Genomic DNA, 13,062 nt, shown 5'->3' with positions numbered 1-13,062 from the left:
CTGCATATGGCACAAAGATTGTTAGAGGGACTGTGACTGTTACGGCCCAAAAAGCTGCCTCCACAACTCGGAGACAGTGGTTAAAGGCTAGAGTTACCGAATCAAGGCGAGCGGAGACGTAGGCCACGGAGTGGTACCTGTCTCCATGGTTTTGAGTGAGCACAGCAACAGCATGGCCTTCCTGTACGTGTCCAGAGCGCAAATGGTGCTGAGGGGCGGGGGAACCCAAGTGCAGGGGCAGAAAGAAGGGCTATTTTAAGTTCAGTTAAGCAGTGGTCATGCTCTGGTGACCAAGAAATGAGGTTTGAGGAGGCTTGAGCCCCTCTAAGGAGGTCATTAAGAGGCTGTGCTAGGGTGGAAAAAGATGGGACATACTGCCTGCAAAAATTAAGGAGACCCATTAGTTTGCTTACCTCCTGCACCTTTGTGGGTTGTGGGGCTGCAGCAATTGCAATTCAATGGTCTGAGGTGAGGGCTCTTGAATCCTGGGAAACTGTATAGCCCAGATATTGAACCATAGGTAAAGCTACCTGGGCTTTTGGAGGATTGGCCTTTAGGCCTGCGTCTGCCAAGGCCTGGAGTAGCAATTGAAGGGCACATAAGTGGTCAGAGGCTGTGGGGGAGGCAAGCAGTAAATCACTGACAATCACAGAGTTGGCAGCAACCCAATTTGCTGAGAAAAGAGCCTTAGCCATAACCCGGTGAAAAAGGGTGGGAGCGTTATGAAATCCTTGGGGCAGGCGGGCCCAACTGTACTGGGTGGAGCCAAAGGTGAATGCAAATCAGGGCTGTGATTCTGGGTACATGGGAAGGCTCCAGAAACTGTTAGCAATGTCTAATACAGTAAATATACAGTAAGAAGGGTCAAGGTCCAAGAGGGCCACTGATGGGTCAGCAACAACAGGGGCAAGTTTGTCCGCATGTTGATTAACAGTGCGGTAATCAACGGTAAGGCACCAGGAGCCATCAGGTTTTTTAACTGGCCAGCTGTGGGAGTTGGTGGGGGAGGAACAGGGAACCAGTATGCCTTGCTGAAGTAAAGAGTAAGTAATGTTACCTACTGCATCCATGGCCTCAGATTTGAGAGGGTATTGCTTGGTAGGCAGAGGAAATTGGCCGGTAACCTGGATGGGTGGGCAGAGATGACCAGGCACCAAACTGCAAGACAGTTTATTTTCTGCCCACACCGAGGGAAATCTGGAACATAAGTCTTGAAAAGGGTTAGATGTATCCCAAGTAAGAGCCACAGATTTGGCAGTTGCAACAGAAGAGAGGGATGGTATGAGTACTCATAAGTTTATCAGTGGGGTTGTCCAATGTCCGGTCTCCCGACACACAAAACATTGGGAGGTAGGGGGGACAGTGGGGGCAGGACCAGGTTGAAAGGGCAGTGAAGTATTGCGGGGATTCGATTCGCCATGATTTTGTCCCTGACGAGATTTTTGGACTTTGCATTTGCAGTTCTTTTGGGTATCTCCGGGTCACCCACAGTTATAGCAAATTACATTATCTTTTCCTGTTACCACAGCAATGCGAGTAGACTTGCTCTTTATCTCTTTAGCTTGTCTGGCTTCGCATTCAGAGGCACACACACAGATGGATTCATAATCAGAGCCTGGGTTCACTCCCAAACTAAGGGCTGTTTGCAGGTGGGAGTTAAAACCTTCCTTTAACATTTTTAGAAATGCCTGATCAGTTTTCTTTGGGTCCCCAGTGCCTGCATTGCTGGAATACATTTCCTGTTTTCACTCAGAGTACTGAGAGGCCGGCTCGTCCTTGCCTTGTACACAGCCCACGATCAGTCCCCAACTACCGGCTCCGTTCCCCAAGGCTTCTTGGACAGCTTCCTTAAACTCAGTGCAGGTCATATCATATCATAAACTCAGTGCAGGTCATTTTCAGATTCAAATTTAACAGCGGCCCAAATGCCGTTTTGGTGTCCTTCTGTAGGGATCTTGGCCCGTGATAGATCGGGGCATTTAGCTTTTGTTAAAATATAAAGATCCCTGGGTTGTAATGTATAGGTGGAAACCATCTGTCTTATTTTTTTCCAGAATATCAAATTTGGGTCTTTGGGCTTTATATCAGGGAGATCTTTCAGTAAGCCCCTCATTTCCTCTGTGCTGAGAGAAGTGTACTTATAGGTATTATGAGCCTCTCTGTTTTCACCTGTCCCTGACCACCGAGTGGTCACTTGGAGGGGGGCCAAGAGAGCACTGGCATTTAATTTTGGGTTAAAAGGGGGGTGGGGAGGAGGAGGGGGCCAATTATCTCAATCTTCCCCCGTGTGTGCCAGGTTCCAATTCTGAATGTTTCCAATTAATTTCATTTTGGTCTTTATCAGTATCGCTGCCTAAACCAAAGTCGGTGAAATCACTCTGCTGCTGTGTGCTAGTAGCAATCCGGTGGGCAGAGGAGCTGGTTTCTTTTAGTTTTGCTCTTAGAGCCTTGTTTTCTGCTTCAAGCTCGCTCACTTTGTGTTTTAAATCTGCCTTTTGATTCAGTTCTGATGTAAGAGCCTTTTGGAGTATTTCCAACTCTTGTAATTTCCTTTCATATTCGCAATACATTATTACGATCCCCTTCTCTAATCTTCCTTTCGTCTGACCAGACCACCACATCACGCTGTCCAGCATACTCATACCCTCATTCCATCCATCTTTTGCCATCGTCTTTTGAACCTTTTCATGTTTTCCTTTTATAAATGCCCATAGAGGGCGTCATTGATGTTCTTTGGGGCCAGTCAATGGGTCTCCATCCTGTAGAGAGTATCATTGGTGTACCCTGGGGCACGCCAACGAGTCCCGCTCCCATAGAGGGTATCGTTGACACATTCTGGGACAACTCATATGGCATTGTGTCCCAGCTTCCTGAAACCTGCTTAAGCGGCGCTTCAGGGGAGACCAACTGAGCACACCCTTGTACTCGATCTACTGCAGCACACACACTGTACCTGGCGATGCAGCCTTTGGCTACAGTGATCCCTGCACCCCAAAAACCCTGGCGGTGCAGCCTTCCCTGCACCCCAAAAACTTTGGCCACAAACATAGTCCTGTTCAGTCCTCTTGTCTGTGCATCCTATATGTGGTTCATATTAGGAAGGGGTGTGAAGGGGTATCTCGGGGAGTCCCAAACCAAGGTGCGCCCTACAGGTGGTAAGTAAAAGGGTACTCACCTGTATCCCTGGTTGTGAGAAATGCTCAGAGGGTTCCCGATCATAGCCTGCTCGCTGTGCCAGTCTGTTAAGCAAGAAGATTCTTTCCCCAAGAATCAGAGTGCACAGGCAAATACTGAAGGAAGATTTATTCACGGCACCAGGAAGACTGGAAAACAGCTTCGAAAGGATGGTGTTACAGTGACCAGTTATGTACATTTTCTTATCAATTCATTTATATTTATCTGTACTTAGAGACAGACATTGTTACAAAGCAAGAGAGAACTCTTAAAGATAATAATAGGAACAGTACATACATATAGAAACCATCCTGATTACATCAATTAGAATCATAGAATATAGAATATAAGGGTTGGAAGGGACCCCAGAAGGTCATCTAGTCCAACCCCCTGCTCGAAGCAGGACCAATTCCCAGTTAAATCATCCCAGCCAGGGCTTTGTCAAGCCTGACCTTAAAAACCTCTAAGGAAGGAGATTCTACCACCTCCCTAGGTAACGCATTCCAATGTTTCACCACCCACCTAGTGGAGGTGGTAGAATCTCCTTCCTTAGAGGTTTTTAAGGTCAGGCTTGACAAAGCCCTGGCTGGGATGATTTAACTGGACTCTCTCCAATTTATCCACATCCTTCTTGAAGTGTGGGGCCCAAAACTGGACACAGTACTCCAGATGAGGCCTCACCAATGTCGAATAGAGGGGAACGATCACGTCCCTCGATCTGCTCGCTATGCCCCTACTTATACATCCCAAAATGCCATTGGCCTTCTTGGCAACAAGGGCACACTGCTGACTCATATCCAGCCTCTCGTCCACTGTCACCCCTAGGTCCTTTTCCGCAGAACTGCTGCCTAGCCATTCGGTCCCTAGTCTGTAGCTGTGCATTGGGTTCTTCCGTCCTAAGTGCAGGACCCTGCACTTATCCTTATTGAACCTCATCAGATTTCTTTTGGCCCAATCCTCCAATTTGTCTAGGTCCTTCTGTATCCTATCCCTCCCCTCCAGCGTATCTACCACTCCTCCCAGTTTAGTATCATCCGCAAATTTGCTGAGAGTGCAATCCACACCATCCTCCAGATCATTTATGAAGATATTGAACAAAACCGGCCCCAGGACCGACCCTTGGGGCACTCCACTTGATACCGGCTGCCAACTAGACATGGAGCCATTGATAACTACCCGTTGAGCCCGACAATCTAGCCAGCTTTCTACCCACCTTGTAGTGCATTCATCCAGCCCATACTTCCTTAACTTGCTAACAAGAATACTGTGGGAGACTGTGTCAAAAGCTTTGCTAAAGTCAAGAAACAATACATCCACTGCTTTCCCTTCATCCACAGAACCAGTAATCTCATCATAGAAGGCGATTAGATTAGTCAGACATGACCTTCCCTTGGTGAATCCATGCTGACTGTTCCTGATCACTTTCCTCTCATGCAAGTGCTTCAGGATTGATTCTTTGAGGACCTGCTCCATGATTTTTCCAGGGACTGAAGTGAGGCTGACTGGCCTGTAGTTCCCAGGATCCTCCTTCTTCCCTTTTTTAAAGATTGGCACTACATTAGCCTTTTTCCAGTCATCCGGGACTTCCCCGGTTCGCCACGAGTTTTCAAAGATAATGGCCAATGGCTCTGCAATCACAGCCGCCAGTTCCTTCAGCACTCTCGGATGCAACTCGTCCGGCCCCATGGACTTGTGCACGTCCAGCTTTTCTAAATAGTCCCTAACCACCTCTATCTCCACAGAGGGCTGTCCATCTCTTCCCCATTTTGTGATGCCCAGCGTAGCAGTCTGGGAGCTGACCTTGTTAGTGAAAACAGAGGCAAAAAAAGCATTGAGTACATTAGCTTTTTCCACATCCTCTGTCACTAGTTTGCCTCCCTCATTCAGTAAGGGGCCCACACATTCCTTGTCTTTCTTCTTGTTGCCAACATACCTGAACGGTTTCAGAGGAACAGCCATGTTAGTCTGTATTTGCAAAAAGAAAAGGAGTACTTGTGGCACCTTAGAGACTAACCAATTTATTTGAGCATGAGCTTTCGTGAGCTACAGCTCACTTCATCAGATGTATACCGTGGAAACTGCAGCAGACTTTATATACACACAGAGAATATGAAACAATACCTCCTCCCACCCCACTGTCCTGCTGGTAATAGCTTATCTAAAGTGATCAACATACCTGAAGAAACCCTTCTTGTTACTCTTGACATCTCTGGCTAGCTGCAGCTCCAGGTGCGATTTGGCCCTCCTGATAACATTCCTACATGCCCGAGCAATATTTTTATACTCTTCCCTGGTCATATGTCCAACCTTCCACTTCTTGTAAGCTTCTTTTTTATGTTTAAGATCCGCTAAGATTTCACCATTAAGCCAAGCTGGTCGCCTGCCATATTTACTATTCTTTCGACTCATCGGGATGGTTTGTCCCTGTAACCTCAACAGGGATTCCTTGAAATACAGCCAGCTCTCCTGGACTCCTTTCCCCTTCAAGTTAGTCCCCCAGGGGATCCTGGCCATCCGTTCCCTGAGGGAGTCGAAGTCTGCTTTCCTGAAGTCCAGGGTCCGTATCGTGCTGCTTACCTTTCTTCCCTGTGTCAGGATCTTGAACTCAACCAACTCATGGTCACTGCCTCCCAGATTCCCATCCACTTTTGCTTCCCCCACTAATTCTAATTATCTATGACTACCTTGAGAGGGGAGAGGCAGGGTGTGGGGGATAGGGAGGAGTGCTTACAGATATCTGGGGGCCCTGGGGGTTGTCAGCATTGTCCTTTGTTACCGATAAGCTGAGTTACTGGGTGGACATTTGAACATCTAAGTTACCATGTATTGACAGAAACCACTGTCCTTGGCCCTCTAAAGTATTCCTGCTTGATCTGTGGTTTCTGTCTTAGCTGTTAGCTAAATTTTACCTCTTGCCTGACACCACTCTCTCATGTGCTCCAAAAGCAGCTTTCTCCGATTCCTCAGTTCGAAAGGACTCTTTCCTCTCCAGACAGGTAGACAGGGTCTGGCACAGAAACTCCAGCGTTGACCCCTGCAGCCCCACTTTGGAATTGAGGGGATGCCCCCCATCCCCAGCTATGGGCCTGAGACAGGCTCACCCGCCTTTGCCCCACTGGAGTTTGCCTTGCACGGCATGGAGCCTTCTGCCCCCTGGGGGATCAGCCCTGGGGCAGTTGCTGGGATGGCTGCTATCAACAGCTGGAACGGGGGCAAACAGCCTTGCAGGCTGGGGCTGCGTGGGACTCAGCACAGCCACCTCGGCATGGAGCCAACTGCACTGGGACTTGGTCTCACGTTGATAACGCAGCTGGGAATAAGGGTGCAGACCAGACACAGAGTTTGTGGGCTCATCACCAGCCATCACCCAGTGCCACCCGCGGGCAATGCTGGAGCCCTGCACCAAGCCACACGCCAAGGCTGGAATTCACTAGCAGGTTCATTACCATGTGGTGAAGCACAGTGGCCCATTCAAGCCTGCCTGGCCCAAGCTATGGGGCCACGGGTCATGGAGCAGCTCAGCCCCAAAGGCTGGAAACCCCAGGCCCAGCCAGCATGTGCATCTGCCAGACCCAGAGCTGCTGTCTGCCAGGGATCAGTGAGGGAGCAGGCAGTGGAGCCCCTCCCTGCAGCCTCCCAGCCCCAACCCAGGGCGGGACCTGCCTCGGCCTCTTCCCACTAGCCCGGTGTTTGCTCTTCAGGATGGCGATGGGGTTCTCTCCATAAATGCTTGTCCAGAGCCAACGGGCCCCTCCAGTTTGACACAGCTGCATCCTGAGTGCTGGCCAGACTGGTTCTAAATTACCTGGCCCAACAAGAACCCAGCAGGCCATGAGCTCCTGAAGCATCTGTGGGGGTCAGGGAAAAGGAAGATGAGGCTATACCTTGGACAGGGGCTGTGGTTCTTCGAGATGTCTCCCTGCCACAGGATGCTCTCACCACTAGGGCACCTCCTACTGGCCACTCTGGGGATTAGCTCTTTCCAGGTCTGACGCCCCCCTCTGCTGGTCACCACACACCTGCCGTCTCCTCTCTCTCACCCTCTTCTGTCAGGGTGCTCTGTCTTCATGACTTGGCCCTCCAGCCAGGTCATGTGTGTGTCCCTTTCTGAGGTATCAAAGTCTTTTCCTCCAAGATGCCCATCACCCCTCCACTGCCTGGACCAGGCCTCTTCCCCAGTGGCTGGTAGGGGAACCTGGGCCTGCTGTCCACTCTGGGTTCCAGCTCAGGGACCCTCTGATCAGCAGCCAAGGTCTGCACCCCCTTAAACCTTGCCACCTTTTCCCGCACCCTCCCACCTAGTTTCCTTCTTTCCCTCTTGACTGTCCAGAGTGGCTACAGACTCCTCAATGCAGCCCCATTCTACTGCCAGCTTCCTGGCTTTAGCCTACCCCGGCTGCTCCTTCCCAGCTGGGGTGCAGCATTATTCAGGGGTTACTTAGGCAGCTAATTCCCCTCAGCTATGGCCTGTCCAGATAACTGGTCTCATTAACCCCTTCTAGGCTGTGCTATGAACACCCCATCACAATCCCCCTGTAGGTTCTCCCCTTCAGGTGCGTATGCGCCTCTCGAGCCCTCGTCTGGAAATTTTCCATTAGAATCCGTTCAGTCTGCTCATGCACTCCATACAACCTCGTGACTGAAGACAGAATAGCAAAACCAACCACCACAACAGATCTGAGGGTGTGGACCAAGGCATAGTGTTTAGAAGACGTGTACACTGAAGTCCATGTCGCAGTTCTCCATATCTCAGGCACTAGAATGGTTTTGAGTAATGCTGTGGAAACTGCCGGTGACCAGGTAGAGTGTGCTATAATCATTTGGAGAGGAAAGGCATCAGCTGCATCATAGTAAGCAGCAAGTTACTCAGAAATCCATCTCAACCATCTCTGTGAAGAGATCATGGACCCTTTGATCCTTCTGTGACGAAGACAGAATCTAGGTGATTTCCAAAATTGCTTGGTCCTATCCAGACAAAAGGCCAATGCCCATCATGCAGCTAACATGTGAAGGGACTTCTCCCGCGGAGATGTATGTGGTTTAGGGAAAAATACTGGTAGAAGAGCAGACTGGGTGGAAATCTATCAGTGCCTTAGGTAAGAACTTTGGGTGGAGTCATTGAGAGGTAAGAGGAGGAGGGGTGCCTTGGGGTGTCTGACTTACATTCTTATAGTTTCAGGCCCATTTTAGAAAACGTTTTCACCTGTGATTCAGGAGTCAAAAGGTCTCCGGGGGGGGGAGGACGTCTCCTACTGGTTTCCCCACCTGTTGGAACTTCCTTTGTGCCTGAGGACTCTGTTTGCTGCTTAAATGCAAATGAAGCAGAGCACACATTCTATTGTTTCGGACAGACCTGTTTGGGCAGGGTGTGGTTTGGAACGTGTGTTCTGTCTAAGAATTGACCTCCTTTACGATGGCCTGGAAGCCTTCTCTAAGCTCCCGTGGAAGATGTTCAGTAAAGGTTGCAAACTTGTAATTCTTGTGAAGTCAGACTTGGCCTTACAAGTTGGTCATAAAGGTCTAACTTCTGGTCCTTATGGTAAGGGGTAGACCTGGAGTAATGCTGTTTATCCCACACATTTACAACATCCACCACCAGGGAAGGTGTTGGGGGGACAGGACAAATTCTGAGTCCCTGGGGGGCAGAACATATTTCTTATCTGCCTGTTTGCAACGTGACAGGATGGTGGCAGAATTTGCCACACAGTCTTTGCTGGATCCAAGAACACTTAAATTAATGGGTAATGCAACCCAAGTGGGTGCTGCCCACTGCAGAATGCTCAGGAGCTTGTGTTTGAGTCTTAACTGCCTCATGAAGTATCTCTGGAGGGTGTCTGCCACCCTCTCCACAAGGTCCTGGAATTGGCAAAAATCAGGTGGAGGAGGCAGGACTACCTTCTCTGGAGATCAAAACAAAACAGGGGTTTGAGGGGTAGCCTCTCTTGTCCTCCCTAGCCTCCTGTTCTTCAAAGGTCTCCTCTGTTAGGGGGCTTATTTCTTCACCCGCTTACTTCCCTGGTCCTTCTCACATGAATAGAGAGCAACAATACCCGAAGTCCGAAGGTGCAAACAATTTGATGTTTATTGGGGTGAACTTCCAGCAAGCATGCTTCCAGTTTCCTTCCTTAGTGTCCCCCTTCCCAGCTCTGACACCTCAGAGCCTTGCCTGTGTCCTTGTTCCCATTCCCCCCCCTTTAGCAAAACATGATTCCAATTTCCCCACCCCCATTCCATTCCCATTCCACCCCCCACACACACACACTTCCTGATTGACTGCAGACTATATAGTAAAACTTGAGTTCTGCTTTGCTATACCTTAACCAACCATTTTCCTGAAATTTAACTAACCGATCCTAACATATTGTAACATGATTATGTAACCAATTATATCCCACCACCTTAATTGGTTTACACCCACCAAAATTAATTATACAGCAGACAGAAACAATCACAGAAGCAGACAGAGATTATACAGACAGACAACAGGGAAATGGGGCCTACAGCGACAGAACAAACACAGAAATGAGGATTTCACATCCCAGCTAGTGATAAGTGAGTTCTTGCCAGACAGGCTGCTATCAAACTAAGTTTCCTTTTACAACTTCTAGGCTCTTCCCTTTCTCTGGAGGTGATAGGAATCCTGTCCTGATAATGCCCATTAGCACCTTATTTCAATGTGACTAGTTTGGAATGTGAGGAGGTGACCAGTAGCTTCCCAGCTTATGGCTGCCTCTGCTGCTTAGCCAAAGGCCTTAGCCTAAGAACAGGGCCTCAGATTGTCACAGTGAGAAAAGGCCCTATACAGGCAGTGATTTTGATTCTTTCTTTTATACCTTCTCTCGTACGGGCATACCACACCTATTCCAATTGGTGTTCCAGACTTCCCATTATAGTGGGCCCGAGAAGGTTGGGTACAGGTTGGCTAGTACGCTGTGCGGGAGGGCTTACTATATTACTTATAGGTTATCTCCATATGCAACGTAACACAAGTACAGTTAATACATCAGCTGCTATGATAATCCACAGCAACACCGAGTTTTGACCACTGCAGTATGGTTCAACTTTCGAGCCACCACCAAACACTGCCTCTCCTCCTTTGACAGGGTCAAGATCTTAACGTGTCCACTTGCTGGCAGTTGCAACAAGCTGCCCCTGCAGGTTTTGCATGCTTTTGTCCATATTATAAGTCCATTCAATGTCCACAGAGAAATGGGTTATTGTTCTAACCAACGTAACCACTTGGTATGGAATCAGGCCATATGCCCTGGTTTGATTATTCACAGCAATACTATTTACAGATCCATTTGTGCACCAAAGTCCAGATAGCAGCATGTAGATGTGTGTAGTTTGGTTATGGGATGGTGTAATTGTGCCTTCTAGTAATATGTAGATTTCCAGCAAAACACCTTATACACAAAAAGAAAAGGAGTACTTGTGGCACCTTAGAGACTAACAAATTTATTTCAGCATAAGCTTTTGTGACCTACAGCTCACTTACACCCAATTGTCCACCCCTTGACATAGGCCATTGATCCTGCTCCTCCATAGTCATAGGAGAGGACCACATCCAAACATCTTCTCTGGATTTACACGATTTCACACACCCCTCCATTGATTCCCAGCGAGCTCCCCCCCTTCTCATTATTCCCATAGGGCTTGTGGGGCCCACCTTAGTTGCCGTTCCATTTCCAGATACCATGGTTGCTATTACACAGGTGCTGGCCTCCTAGTTGAGCCTTTTGCATTCCCATACAAATCTTTCCCCCCAGGTTAGCCTTTTGAAGCCATCCCCACCCACATCATGAGGTTTTTTGTTCACTGAAACACAACAATGCTAGCAACAAGACAAACACCATAGACAAACAATACAAAACATAGATTCATGGTATCCTGGGTTATTCTTCCGCTGGCACCAGCTTGCTTGTAGAGTGTCTGAAAAACAAAAGAAACAATTTTCATCCCCCTGGTGGGGACAGATTATTGCTTAATAATACCACCACTTACTTTTACAAATTTCCTTGCTAATTGCAGGAAAAACAGAAGAATTACCTCCAGGCTGTCCTTATTTTATTCTATAGTCAGACTAGTGAATTACCCCACTCACTGGTCATTTATGAAATTTATGAGGTGGTGGACCTCAGTTTCCCCTCTTGTACAACAGACCAGGTTTGCAATAGTTTCTCTGCTGTACCAAGCTTTAAGTTTATTCTCCGGTAATAGCTGAGGGAGACAGCTTTAGATTTCAGCACTGTATACACACACACACACCCCTTAGGGTTAGCCTGTCCCCCTTATTTTCAGGCTAGACTTGTTTTTACACCTCCCTTTCCTGAAGGGCCACAATCTGAGTCTTCTAGTAGCTTGTTTGCTGACCAGATGTATTTATTATTTGCAGCTCCTCTGTGCTGCCATTTATGCGCAGTTCTCTTCTTCCCCAATCAGCTAGGTAATTTGCATTCACACAGAGGCTTTCTCACTTGCTTTTGGATCCAAAGCTATTAGCAGCTCAGAGACGGTCTTAAATATAAAGGGAAAGGTAACCACCTTTCTGTATACAGTGTTATAAAATCCCTCCTGGCCAGACGCAAAACCCTTTCACCTGTAAAGGGTTAAGAAGCTAAGGTAACCTTGCTGGCACCTGACCCAAAATGACCAATGAGGGGACAAGATACTTTCAAAGCTGGAGGGGGGAGGGGGGGACAAAGGGTTTTGTCTGTCTGTGTGATGCTTTTGCCAGGAACAGATCAGAAATGCAAGCCTTCCAACTCTGTTAAATTAGTCAGTAATCTAGCTAGAAAATGCGTTAGATTTTCTTTTGTTTAATGGCTGGTAAAATAAGCTGTGCTGGAGGGAATGTATGTTCCTGGTTTTGTGTCTTTTTGTAACTTAAGGTTTTGCCGAGAGGGATTCTCTATGTTTTGAATCTGATTACCCTGTAAGGTATTTACCATCCTGATTTTACAGAGGTGATTCTTTTACCTTTTCTTTAATTAAAATTCTTCTTTTTAAACCTGATTGATTTTTCATTGTTCTTAAGATCCAAGGGTTTGGGTCTGTGTTCACCTGAACCAATTGGTGAGGATTCTTATCAAGCCTTCCCCAGAAAGTGGGTGTAGGGCTTGGGGGGATATTTTGGGGGAAGACGTCTCCAAGTGGTCTCTTTCCCTGTTCTTTGTTTAAAACGCTTGGTGGTGGCAGCATACTGTTCAAGGACAAGGCAAAGTTTGTACCTTGGGAAAGTTTTTAACCTAAGCTGGTAAGAATAAGCTTAGAGGGTCTTTCATGCAGGTCCCCACATCTGTACCCGAGAGTTCAGAGTGAGGAAGAAATCTGATGAGGTTCAACAAGGAGAAATGCAGAGTCCTGCACTTAGGATGGAAGAATCCCATGCACCACTACAGACTAGGGACCGAATGGCTAGGCAGCAGTTCTGCAGAAAAGGACCTAGAGGTTATAGTGGACGAGAAGCTGGATATGAGTCAACAGTATGCCCTTTTTGCCAAGAAGGCCAATGGCATTTTGGGATGTATAAGTAGGGGCATTGCCAGCAGATTGAGGGACGTGATCGTTCCCCTCTATTCGACATTGGTGAGGCCTCATCTGGAGTACTGTGTCCAGTTTTGGGCCTCACACTACAAGAAGGATGTGAAAAAATTGGAAAACGTCCAGCGGAGAGCAACAAAAATGATTAGGGGAGTGGAACACATGACTTATGAGGAGAGGCTGAGGGAACTGGGATTGTTTAGTCTGTGGAAGAGAAGAATGAGGGGGGATTTGATAGCTACCTGAAAGGGGGTTCCAAAGAGGATGGATCTAGACTGTTCTCAGTGGTAGCAGATGACAGAACGAGGAGTAATGGTCTCAAGTTGCAGTGTGGGAGGTTTAGGT

General features: G+C 47.9%; 1 protein-coding gene across 6 annotated transcripts in view; it reads right to left on the bottom strand.

Moving 5' to 3' along the window:
• Window positions 1-10,616: 10,616 nt before the first annotated feature.
• Window positions 10,617-13,062, bottom strand: part of BRD4 (bromodomain containing 4) — a 251,052-nt gene continuing 248,606 nt past the window's right edge. For all 6 annotated transcript variants that reach the window (XM_048834229.2, XM_048834234.2, XM_048834237.2 and 3 more), the window contains one exon: window positions 10,617-11,106. In XM_048834229.2, the coding sequence (XP_048690186.2) occupies window positions 10,990-11,106 (117 nt within the window). In that variant the 3' untranslated portion in view covers window positions 10,617-10,989. The remainder of the gene's footprint in view (window positions 11,107-13,062) is intronic.

Source organism: Caretta caretta, chromosome 20 (assembly GCF_965140235.1).
Source record: "Caretta caretta isolate rCarCar2 chromosome 20, rCarCar1.hap1, whole genome shotgun sequence".
Classification (NCBI taxonomy): domain Eukaryota; kingdom Metazoa; phylum Chordata; order Testudines; family Cheloniidae; genus Caretta; species Caretta caretta.
The sequence above is the reverse complement of the archived record's forward strand: the minus strand, read 5'-3'. Positions and strand labels throughout refer to the sequence as shown.